A 13283-nucleotide genomic window follows, 5' to 3' on the forward strand; every position below is an offset into this window, starting at 1 on the left:
AGAAGATAACCGAAATTACTTTTAATGTCAGACAGGAGATACTGGTGAGAGAACTCTCCACCGCCGACAACAATTAGCAATTCGGCTTCTCCTGTGCAGCATCCGGAAATCAGCTTTGCTGCATTTGGTCCAGGCTGGAGCATCTCCATAGCCGCTGCAGCAGCGGCACACGGGGAGCGCGCGACTGGGAGCGAAGCGCTGTCCTCGGTGCTGAAAGTCAGAAGTGCGCGGTGGGAGCCACAGCTCCGGAGACCTGAGGTCTCGCGGAGGGACAGCAGCTATCGACTCGGAGCTGCGCTTCCTCAGAGCCGCGCACGCTACGCGGCCGGGGCGGTGCGGGGTGTGGGGCGCCGCGCGGGGGAGGGGTGGCCGCGCGCGCCCGCCGCCGATCGCGAGTCGCGCACGCGCGTCGGGGACTGCCTGCCCCTCTCTGTGACTCGCCTGTGCGTGTGTGTGTATGTATGTGTGCGTGTATATGTGTGTGTGCGCGCGCGCGCGAGTGAGAGTGGAGAGAGCGAGAAGAGCGCGCGCGAGAGGGTGAGTGTGTGTGAGTGCATGGGAGGGTGCTGAATATTCCGAGACACGGGGACCACGGCGGCGGCTCCGCTGAAAACTGCATTCAGCCAGTCCTCCGGACTTCGGGAGTCGGCACAGGGCGCAGGGCATCAGCAGCCACCGGCAGGATCTGGGAAACAGGGATTCTTCTGCCTCCACTTCAGGTTTTTAGAAGCTTGGTGCTAAATTGCTGTCTCAAAATGCAGAGGATCTAATTTGCTGAGGAGAACGGCCAAAGAAGGAAGAGGAGGAAAAGGAGAAAAAAAAAAAAGGGTATTTTGTGGATGCTCTACTTTTCTTGGAAATGCAAAAGATTATGCATATTTCTGTCCTCCTTTCTCCTGTTTTGTGGGGACTGATTTTTGGTGTCTCTTCCAACAGCATACAGATAGGTAGGTACCTTTTGTGCTGTGCTTTTGAATTGTGCATAATTTTGTGGTAATCTTTGTTCACAGTGGACAAATTAATTCATGTCATGTAGACTTATGTCATACCTTGACTGCATTCCAGATTTAAACTGCCTAGACTATGCATATTTTTCTTAGGATTAAGCAAAGAGAAATGACTATGTCTTTGATACAATGGAAGAAAAGCTCTTCTCGTTTACGATCCCCCAATTTTATTAATTCTGCCTTAACAACATTTTCCAGTTTGTTCAGATGCTCTTGGGGTCTGGACGCAAAGCTGTGATTATGAGGAGAGGCGACCGTTTCTGGCCGCCTACCTCGCCCTCAGACTCGCTCCTCTTGACCCTGTGCCTACCTTGTGGTGTTGGAACCCTGCTGCCCAAGTCCGTGGATGTGTCCATTTGGCCTATTAGCGTGCATAGGAGACTCCGGGGGTACTGTGCAATAGCGTGCTTCCCTCCCTCCCCTCCCAGGCTCTGACACTGTTCTCTCGCTTGGTGTTTGTTCTTTGCAGGGGGGCTATTTCCTAGGGGCGCCGATCAAGAATACAGTGCATTTCGGGTAGGGATGGTTCAGTTTTCCACTTCGGAGTTCAGACTGACACCCCACATCGACAATTTGGAGGTGGCCAACAGCTTCGCAGTCACCAATGCTTGTAAGTAATGAATATTCATGTCTGTCGGGTGCTGCACGCGGAAAGCAATGGAGTGTGACTGTGGGGTGGTGTGTGTGCGCGTTTCTGTGTGTCGGTGTGTGGGTGTGAGTGACTGCACACGCGCGTGCGTGTGACGGCGTAAAGAGAAGGTGGCTGTAATCTTGGGGACCCCCGCTGGTTGGAGGGGGCTGAAAGGGGGGCGAAAGGAAATGAGGATTGAAGAGTGTGCGCGTTAGGGAGCCGTGGGGGGCTTCCTTGGGTTTAGGGGTTTTCGCTCATCTGAAGTGCTCCGAGAGCAGCACTCCCCGCCGCCTCCTCCCGCGACGCGCGCCTGCTGGCACACTGCCCGCGGAGAGCACGTTGTTCCCCAGGGCGCGCTGTGGGGCGGTTGGACAGATCCCACCGGGACTGCCCGAGCCCCGCTGCCTTCCCCGGCAGATGCAGCCTGCGCCTGCGGCCCCGAGGTTTAGATCTGCAGCCCCAGCTCAGGCTCGCGCGGCGGCCTCCGCGAGACTCATGTTATTCTCTTCCATGGGACAAGTTGTTGTGATGGCTCCGGAGTTAGGCTGGGTGTTGTTACATAACGCCCACCGGGGGGCGAGGAGCTCGGCCGACGCAGGCCTGCACTCCGCGGGGCGACTGGGGGTGGGGCTGGAGGGGGTAGGGGGACCGCTGTCAGTGTCTCCGGCTCAGCTGGGCTTCAGCCGAAGTTGAAGGGGGCAATTCCACCCGGGGCGCCGCGGTCAGCTGCCCGGCCGGACGCGCTTTGTTCTCAGGTAGCCCGGCTCCAGCAAAGGCAGCCAACTCTAAAGCAGTTGGATGTGGCCGACTTTGAAAATCTGGAGAAGTCCCCGATCAGCCATTTTAGTCTTTGCAGTGCTCCATATTAGCCCTTCCACTCCGCTCAGGGCTCCGGGACTCGCTAGGAGGCTCCAAGAAGGCTTCGGATGAAATGCTAGAAACGGAATATTTGGCATCTAAAAGGCTCAATGGAAAGGCTCGCGAGCCCTGGTCCCGGCGCTCCCTCCCCCGCGCGGGCGTGGGCAGGCCGCGCGGCCACCGTGCCTCCCTGCCTTCTGCCCCGCAGCTGCCATCATTTCCTGCTGGCTGGACTGGGGTGATCCTTTCCAGCCTTGATGTTCGCAGTCTTTATTGCATAGATAACAATTTGGGGGAGATTTGCAGATGGCTCACCTCCCACTTTGGCTACAGTGTAAAGGAGCTAGTGGAAAATTACCACGGAAAAGCTCAACTGCAGCGTCCCCACGTTAGACAAACTACTGGTTGCCATTCCACTTCCCATGTTAGACTTTAGTAAAACATTACATGATTTAGCTTGATTTATAATATCGGGAAAATCAAGTCATTTTGCAACTACTGTCACCCGGATGAATGAAGAAATGAAATCTCCTACTGATTGCATGGGGCATTACTGTGGTCCTAATAGGTGCCTAGAATCCAACTGTTTATGATTTAAGAAGATTTCAGTTATAAATATTTTCTTGAAATGTTGATGCCAATTGAGAAAAGAAAGGTGGGGCGAGAGGAGAGAGAGAGAGAGAGCGAGAGAGAGCGAGAGAGCACTTAAAGTGGATTAGCAGCTGTGAAAAATATCAGTAAAAGAGTATCTCGGAAATATTTTGGAAATTGTTAGTCATACAGACAGACAAAAACCCCACATAAATTAAATTTTGAAAGCTTTTCGCTTGACCTATTTACTTAGCAGATTTAGAAAATTCGTTTGATATAAAGACGTTTCCATTTTTACATGTATCTGTGCTGAGTATCTGTGTATAATTGCATTGTAGTGTGCAAATGCTTTAATAAGTAATGAATCCCAAAGAAAGACTATGTATATAGAGAGTGCCCAGATTTTAAGTGGGACGTGAAAGTACTGGCAGCTATACATCTTGAAAACAGTTAATGATTGAGGGTCATTCACTAGAGAAAATAATGAAAGGCACTTACTCTGTAAATAACAGATATGTCCCCAGAACAAAATGAATATTCCTTGAGTCCATCAAATATTGAATTACTCTGTTGAGGCTTTTTAAAGATCATAGATTGTGTATGTTAAGTCAGATTTTGCTCTTCAGGCTGTATTTTCAATTTTTTTTAAATATAAATTCTTCTGAAAAAAGGCATACATCCAGAATATGGGCATATGTTAAGCCTATAGATTCATTAATTTTTTTAAGAAAATGGATATATTTAATAAACACATGGATCTCATTTTGTTAAAACCACACAATTTAATTCATAGGTTGGGGAAGCTGGGATAATCAAATCTTTATTTGCACAGATTTTTTGCTTTTCTCTGAAAGTGAAGCTCAAATAAATAAGTGCATGTCTTCAGACCCTAAAATTACCCCTCCATTGATTATTATCCAGGGAAAACAAATTATTTTGAGGACCTGGACAAATTTCAAAGATGCCAACATGACAATTCTGAATCACAGCATTCGCAGCTCCCATGCTATGAGTAATGGCACTGATTGTTAAAAGGAACTAGAGAAGCCCTTTTAGAGAGGAAAGGCTGCTTGGATAGAATTTTCTGGAGTTGGCACTGACTCATTGACTGAACAAATCACTGAACATTTTTTCTGGCTCAATGTCTTTATCTCTTTAGGAATTTCAAAACTTAGAGTATTTTTATCATTCTTTTTTTTGTGTGTGTGCTAAGCCCAATAGAAAATGAAAAATTAGTTTAACTCTTCAGAGAAAGAGAGCGAGAGAAAAAGGAGGGGAGAAAGAGAAAAATGCTTATGTAAACTGCAACCACAAAGTCAATAAATGAATGGAAATCTCCAATGTCAAATTTGTCAAGATGAGTCTTGATCATTTAAATCCCGCTCAAGGTTTTTCTCCAGTGCTTCTCCTTCTATCCTTTGATTTCTTGCCTTTTTCGTCAGAGGAATCCATGACTGTTTTGTATCTAAAGTGAAAGAAACAGCATTAAATACGTTGATAGCTAAGACCAATACGTCTTTTTCTCATTTCCTCCAGAAATCTCAGGAATTCTGCTTTTTAACTACAGTATTAAATAACATAGATCATCATTCAGTGATTACAAAGTAGCTTGTTCTTTTAACCATAAAATTCCCACAGGGTTAAATTTATATATTCAGAAAGTTGTGTTTTATACCTTAATAATATAATTTCAAAAGAGACAATGGAATTTAATTTTGTTTTGAGAAACTTCTTTGAAAATATGGATGTTGACAGTGATTTAAGGGCCCAGAGGGATCCACTGAATGGGTTACGGTTACAAAAGAAATAAATTCATGCGATTCTGAACTGAGTAAATTGACTGTGTGGATCTTACTGAGCTCCCACACCCTTGCGTTTCACAGTCACAGTGGGATCCTGAAAGTATTGTTTGTTCCCATTTGTTTCCATGGGTACCTGAGGAAATAAAGATGGATTTCCAATTTCTTTGTATTTCTCTTTCCCTTTTTCCCCCTTCACTCTCACTCCTTATTCCTTCTTTCCTTTCCTTCTTCCCTCTCTCCTAGGCTAGAGATAGTAGTAACACTTTTTTTTTGTAGGTTTTTCAAACATAAGACTCCTTTTGAGAAAAGAAAAAAGCTAAAACTAGAAAAAAAATTGAAACCAGGGATAGGCCTCAATAATTCTTCTATTCATTCAATAAACATTAAATGAATGCCTTCTAGTTATCAGTGATTAAGTGAATGCTTTTCCCATGGTAACTCATTTTCTCTAGCCTTCCCCCCCGACCCCGCTCTTTTGAGACATTGTCAAAGCCTTGTAGGCCTTGATGCATTTCATGTGCATTGGCAGCTGTGGTCTTCTCCAGGAACTTTAATGACTATGTAAGGGTATTCTAATAGTTCTTCCATGCAAGCAGTTTATTACAGTAACTAAAAAATACCTGACTGTTAGTGAAGATAATATATATATAGATATATATACATTATATATTATAATTAAGATATATCTTAATTATAAGATAATATATATACCACACATAGTACATAGTTACTTACCAAAAGCCATGGCAAATTTTTGGAAAATACTAAGAAGTTTTTCATTCTAAACAATTTTAGTATATTTTACTGCTTGGCTGATTAGTCAAATTCGTTCAAAATAAAACTTGTCTAAAGGGTTAAAACTATGAGTATTTTTATCCCATAGGACTTGGGGATTGAAAGTATTAAATAGTGAATTTACTCTTCAGAATCTCCCCCTTCGAATCCTTTTGATGAATGACTTCAACAAATAGTTATCAATATGGTTACAAATTATTGAATAACTTTATATTTCAATTACATAAAAGAAAATAAGTTATAAAAATATTAAAGAAACTGCAAATAAAAATCTACTTTTTCTCTAAACCAGCAGATGGAGATGTTGGAGAAAATATTGTTCTTTCATAAAACTGTTGCACACACTAAAAACCTTTAAAAACATTACACATAAGTAAATTTAGAAAAACTGAAAAGAAATGACATCTCATTTGAAAAAAATGTCATTTAAAATACTGTTTGAACAAGGGTACAAGTGAATCTTTCTATGCGTAGAATATGAATGTTTTAACACAATAACTAAGAAAATTACGTGAAGGCTGTGTTAACCAGTTTGATGGAAGTGTTTTGGATTGTTTGTGAAAACCCCACACTGTACCTCTGAAGTGCATTAATGTACACAGTTACCATTCAATAAAAAAAAAAATGCTGTTTGAAAAATAATTTTCAACTTCTTTTAAAAACAGATTGCCCTACTTTTTATTATTAAAAAGATTATCTTAAATATTCATATAAATTTGATTCATAACCTATAGAAACAGTTTAAACTGTAAGTACTCTTGGTAGAGAGCAAATGTTATTTGTTTAGTTTTTAAACCTCGATTCTTCAATATAATTTTTGAGAATGTGTTTCTTATCATTGAATTTTAGTCATGAATTACTGAGATTGTATATCTGTGTTCATCAAATTATTGATGTTTTCTAAGCCTTACTACAGTCTAAAGAATGGAATCCCCTGTGTGTGAACGCATGTGAATATGTGTATTTATAGTTGTAATGATAGGGTGTAAGTAGTGATGGATTGGCTGAGTTACTGTGTTTTGTCATTTTTGTTGAAGTAGTTACAAATAGGTGGAGGTACGGACTTTAATATATGCAAAAATCCATAGACCCAGGCTCAAGTTGAACATCTTTAAGTCTCTTCCTAGGAAGAAAATCAGGAACACATATACCAGGACAACCTGGTATTGTAAGTACTCAGTTATATTCAACCGGAGGTTGTAAAGGAAGAGATAGCTCTTTATGACAGATAATACGTCTATTCTTGAGAATTTCAGGATAATGATAGAGTTTACTAAACAAATCAAAGAATGGCATTGGTTCAGATTTTTTATTTTGAGATGAGGTAAAGTATTTAAATAAATGTCATTTGAAACTATAGGAACTTAAATTAGTAAGAATTTATCCCTACAGTATTAGTGTTTGAAGTTTTGTAAGCTTTAAGGTGCTAGCTCGAAAGGGATGGAGATTTTCTGTTTCACATCAAGCCTTGAAAGTGCTAGGGTCATTGTACTGTGACATTATGACAAACAGATGCTGATTCATGCCCAGATTTTAGATTTTCCTGTAATCTCTTCCAATACCATTTAACAAACTTTCAACCTTCTTAGAATCTAAAAATTTGAAAGAAACCTGAAAAAGAACAGTGGTTTCCTGATTATTTCAGTGTGTGTGGCTGTTGAGTTTTCAGAAAATGTGATCTTTTTCCCTTGACTTTTCCTCCTCCGCTTCTCTTTCCCTTAAAAAAAAAAAAGGCAACAGAGAAAATGCTATTACGGGAAATAATATCTAAATTGAATTGGGAACTATTCTTAAATTTTTTTTTTTTTTTGTATAAGTACACAGAAAGTACATTACAGTCAGAGCTGAAATCTTGTATTTGATTTAAACATTTGATTGGGATGTTAATGGCCACCAAGTAGATTATATTTCCTTTCTTTTTGGAGTAGATTGTACTGAAGAATTCCCAGATTCCATTAAATATTTACTCTTTTATTGTTAAAATTTTAGGCAAAATTTTTTATATTTTCTCTAATGACCTAAATACTTTTTAAAATTAGAAGGTTGTTTTTGTTATGCATTTGGATTTGAAAACAGTTTACTTGTAATCGTCTCAAATCTTATTTCACTGGAGGCATGATATATTTTTTTCATTTTCATCTATGAGCTAGATATGTTGATAGGTGTTATTTTTTTCCCTAAAGTTACACTGATGTGTGTTAAAATGATCTGCTGAATACATGCCAGTGATCATCCCAAGCAGGATTTATAAACGCTGTTGGGAGGATACAAAAGTCATGTCACAAGTGGTTAGAATCCAAGACTCCATAACTAGAGTGTTGACAGTTATGGACCTGCTTAGCTTCCATTTCAGTTTTAGATATTCTAAAAATGTGAGTGTGCATATTCCATTGATGGCCACAAAATTGTTTTAGTGACCCCCTCTCTGACTCTAACTGGGATATTATATGCCACAATTTTCTGTATTAATTCCTTTAGTGCAAATTTTTAAACCATACAAAATTACAAAAATATTATTTTTTACTTTTAGAGGGTATTTGGAAATGAGGATTTTATGGATACAGTTTCTTGTTGTGGACCAATTGCTCTATTTGCACTGATGGGTGTGATTTTTTTTCTTTTGGGTCTGAGGTCTATCTTCACGGATTGTTTTCCAACAATTTTGCTTTCTTATTTTAATTCTGTGGACAATTTACTTGCGCGAAGTGCCTTGTTATTATATGTTTATTTTTCTCATATAAACACACAACATTGGAAAAACTGTCCAAAGGGCTTACTACTACCTTATGGCTTAAGGTAAAGACAGTTTTAAAATTTAGAGTCCTGAAATACGTCTTCCCCTGAATCAAACAAATAGATTTGGGAACTACTGGGTTCATTATAGAAATGAAATTTGTGAGTAGGTCGTTTTTCAGATTGTTTTGATTTTTATGTCTTAATATTTTTCAAGCAACTGATATAATTTTAATAGTTTTACCATTTGGATTGTTCTTTATAATTTCAGTTTATTGTTTTATACAGTTATTTATGGCTATGCTATGTCAGAACTTACACTTTCCCCTGATTATTTCAGTATTTAAAATATGAGCACAAATTGAATTGAATGGAAAATGGCTTAAATTGTTGTTTGTCTAAAACCCTGAATAGAGTATCCTATTTCTGTGAAGTTTGTTTGCTCTTTATGTGATTAATTTCAAAAATTAAATGTTCACTTATTTTATGGTCCTCTGATACATTCTCTCTGATGAATTTCAGGGCACCTGAGAAGTTACCCCTGCAGTGTAAATATATTTAATTTGATCTTTCTAAATACCCAATTTATGGGTAGAAGTGACTGAAATATGTTTGTATAAATGATTATTAAAGTGTACCAGAGTATTACCTGATTCTTCATGCCTATAAGAGAAAATGACCTGAGTCAATCATTTCCAACTTCTGCTGAAATTTAATCAAAACTCAAGTTAAATAATTAGATAAAAGAAGAGTTTCCTCAACCATAAAAATTTGCAGCTAAAATTAAGTCTCTGAATTAAAATACTGCTCAGAGCCAGGCGCAGTGGCTCATACCTGTACTCCCAGCACTTTGGGAGGCCAAGACAGGAAGATCACTTGAGGCCAAGAGTTGGAGACTAGACTGGGCAACACAGTGAGACCCTGCCTCTAAACAAAACACAACAAAACAACAAACAAAAATACAGTTAGCCAGATGTGGTGGTGAGTAGTTTGAGCCTGTATTTCCAGTTACATTAGGGGCTAAGGTAGAAGACCAACTTGAGCTCAGGAATTTGATGGAAAAAATAAATAAATAAAATACTATTCTATGTCAGATTTAGCATTCGTTTTACAATTTCTCTAGTATCCCAGTCTTCAGGCCACTGAAGTAAGTATGTGTCAGCAATTTGATATGTATATTTTATATCTTATGTTCGAGCAAATAAAGAGAATGGGCATATTGAGATAAATATGTTCAGGATAAGGGAAAAATATTTCTTTTTTTATTATAGATTGAAATTGCCAGATTTCTAGCAGTGAGAGAGAGGAGGCCATGAAGAAAAAGGGAAAAACTCTCCGTGGCAGTATAACTTGGTGTACTCAGCAGGGCTGTAAGAATGTAGAACTGGGGACACATTTTCCCTTCTCCTTCTCTCCTTCCTGCCCTTCCTACTTACCTTCCTTCCTTTGTTTAAGCTTCTCTTTTACTTGATGTTTGTTTAGTTTGCACATTTATGGACAATCGTTTGCACTAACATTGAAGTACTCAAAGACCGAATTGCCAACATAATATCAATTGTGACAAGTAATAGGAACTATTTACTATTTCCAGAGAGAGACAAGGAGAAGGGGAGGCAATGTGAATTTCTCTTAGGCAAAAACTCAAATGTTGGTGCTTTATCATCCTGGGCTGGCCAAAAAATTATCCTAGAAAATTCTGAGGTCAAATATCGACTGAAAAGTTTTGAAAAACATGACAAGTAACAATATATAATATAGAACACACTACTTGACTGTGAATTTTATGGGGAACACGGACCATGTCATAATTAACCTTGTCTCCTGCTTCGGGAACCTGAAATATTATAGCTAGTCCAGCCGAAGAGTTTCATCTCGGTAGAACACAGAAAAGTCTATTATTTAGTTGATCGGTGATATATGTGTCTGTTTCCTTTATTTCTCTAACGAGGTATTAAAGGAATAACAATATTTTAAACAATCCTACATATATTTTAAAAATATTAACATGTCTTGAAAGAATATTTAACTAAATTAATGGTAATTCTCAAACCATATATAATTTTTTTGGTCATTGAAGCTTATTCAAAAATTATTCTGGACGAATTAATAATAAGAAAGATAGAACACAATGAGTAGTTTTATACTAAAAATTAAAGGTTATAGGATGCAGAGTGATTATTTGGTCATTACATTTGAAAATACTGTCAGATACTCTTTAGTGGTATTAAAAATATTTCAAACATGTTGGGTTTAATATAAGCTACTGTGAATTACATATGTTTAATTAAAGGATTGCCTGTGTTCACTGATCCAGCTGCCAAGATACAGCTCAGAAAATCCTATAGTGTGGAAAGGGTTTTCAAAGAAGAAAAGGAAGAAAGAAAAAAAGCCAAGTTTGTTTTCTCATCACATGTCTTAGCCAAGCCGGGAAGTGGAGATCTCTAGTGGTGTGTGCACTTTGCCATGTTTTCTTGAGAAATACATTCCAAATTATGTCATGATTTTTTTTTTAATTCGTGTTTCGTCTTCCATTTGTGAGAAATTGAAAAAATTCGATCTTGCTTTTAGTGTATGCTTGCAGCAGAGTCTGTGGCTTTACAATTTCTAAGCACGCTTTACAATTTATAGTTTTATTTCTTATAGCAGTTATTTTTTAGTTTGTACTAGTTGATAGTGTTATTACTAATTTACCTTTAGAGAGGAAATTTTAGCAACACAGACAGTGCAGACGGGGGATAGCAAGAGGCTGCATATGTAGTTTCAGTTCTTTGGAGGAATGGACCATAAAATCCTCATCTCCTAATTTAAGAACACAGAAAAGGCAAGTGTTGTCAGCGTCATGATGAATGCACAAAGGTTTCATCTGAGAAGGCAAAACGTTTACAGCCCTGATGTCCTGGAATACAGAATAGCATGGCCTGAGTATCTGTCTAGACTTGGAACTGAATTCTAGTCCTACCACTAGAGGTGTGACGTTGCATCACGTCTGAGTCTAACACTCAGTTTTCAGCTCTGCCAAAGGGAATCTTATCTTACCAGATTGGTGTGAAGACACTCAATAGTTATGAAACGCGAGCTGTGTTTAGCAGGTGTGAGTGCCCAAACATTAGTGAGCTAGTATTACTTTCTGTGATAAGGGATGTTTGGATAGTTTTTCCTTGGAATCTTTGAGAAGCAGAGGAGCCTCTCCCCACCCCAGTGCATTTCTACGTTTTTGTTGGAATCTTTTTCTACTGCTTATATACCAAAACTATTGGGGGGCAAAAAGGGCTAACCAAATAAGCCACTAAAGTTCTGTTTAGTGCATTATAGGATGAGCGTGGTTGTTGAGACCTGCGGTGTTGAATCTAAAGTAGTATTACATCTTCCGCTTTACTGCGTATCACTTACCGTATAAGATGTTGAACAATTTGAAACTCTTGTCCTAGCCAGATCTTTCAAGTGACCACTTTGTTGAACTGAATGCATTATGATTTCTTAATGTTTTATTTAATTAATTAAAACATATTTATTTAAATGGAAAGCAGTCAAGAGGACACAGACTATCAAATTAGCAAAATAGGTTTGAATGCAGTTAGTAGCTTTATGATACAACACATTTTTACTCTTTGTAGGCAAGACTCAGTTTCCTGGTCATACCTGATAATATCATTTGGAGCATTAAATACAAAAATAAATGTTTCAATTCGTTCTTCATAAAAGAACCCAATATTCCCTTCTTCCTTGTGTATTTATTAGCCCTTCATGGCGAACTAAATGGTCCATTCGGAGTAGTGGAGATGCTGTGTAAAGTTAAATTCCACTTATCTTATTCAATGGCATTATTATTATACCCATTTCCAGATGAGAAAAAAATTAAATTGAAGGTGCTATAATTTCATGGAGAAGCTTTTGTTTAGAAAACAAGCAAGCTGTTTCCAAAGCCAGGGTTTCTGTTAGTGTCAGTTGGCAGAGTGGCTAGAACACTGGAATAGGCAGACAGGAATTAAAATTATGGTTCCAATATTTAACTAGTTCTGTGACTTTATGTAAATCAGTTAAACTTTCTAGTCTTGTTCCCTCCTCTATAAAATGAGGATCGTTATGACACTTGCCTTATAAGGTAACTGTCGGGTTTAATGGAGAGCAGTTGCCCTGTGTATTATAGTGATTAATATTGCTAACTTCAGTGATTTCATTTCCCTTGAGCATGCATACTAATCACATATACTTAGCTCCATGCTTTTAGGGGCAGGTAACTAACAGTTACTTCTACGTAATTTTCAAAATACTTAGCTTCTTTTATATGACTATTCAAGCTAACATTAGAGACTAGGATTTTATTTTATCCTCATTTTCCCCAAACTGGTGACCACCCACATTTTACAAGAGCTTTGATATGTCCTTGATCCACAACCTTCTTCCAAAATGTTAACACATACAAGAACTGAAAATCATGCGTAAACTAAAAAAGGCATATGCTGGTCAGTGTGAATATCTGACACTGTTCAGCTGCTAATTCCACCATTAATGCATCTGATCAATAAAAATGATAGTAGGCATTTCTTGTTGATCTGATGGCATTAAACATGGGATAGGTGCTTTGTGACTTCTTCCTGGGGATTAATTGTCTACCTCTTGCTGCCGGTTGGCTAGTCCGTTGCCTTCTCCTAAGTTCCGTCCCCAGCTTAGAAGGACGTTCTCCTTGACTATTTTTAGTCTGATGACAAAATCTGGAAGTTTAAAAAAAATTTCAAATAATTGTATGGCCAGAGATTATGTCTTTGGAGAACAGATGGGGTAGTGGGGTGTAGACACTGATAATAAGTAAAAACAAGGATATCCTACATGTGAGTCGAATTTTTCTGTATTATAGTTTATAAGCCA

The 13283-nt window shown here is 38.7% G+C and overlaps 1 protein-coding gene across 4 annotated transcripts in view; it reads left to right on the plus strand.

The window, feature by feature from the left end:
• The first annotated feature begins 393 nt into the window (after positions 1-393).
• The window catches only part of GRIA2 (glutamate ionotropic receptor AMPA type subunit 2), a 144180-nt gene continuing 131290 nt past the window's right edge, over positions 394-13283 (plus strand). For 2 of the 4 annotated variants that reach the window (XM_003794686.2, XM_003794687.2), the window contains exons 1-2: positions 394-947; positions 1477-1617. In XM_003794686.2, coding sequence (XP_003794734.1) covers positions 860-947; positions 1477-1617 — 229 coding nt within the window. In that variant the 5' untranslated portion in view covers positions 394-859. The remainder of the gene's footprint in view (positions 948-1476; positions 1618-13283) is intronic. The other 2 variants (XM_003794688.1, XM_023516026.1) reach the window with 2 other exon arrangements.

This window comes from Otolemur garnettii, unplaced genomic scaffold, assembly GCF_000181295.1.
Source record: "Otolemur garnettii isolate 467f Iridium unplaced genomic scaffold, OtoGar3 scaffold00085, whole genome shotgun sequence".
NCBI lineage: Eukaryota > Metazoa > Chordata > Mammalia > Primates > Galagidae > Otolemur > Otolemur garnettii.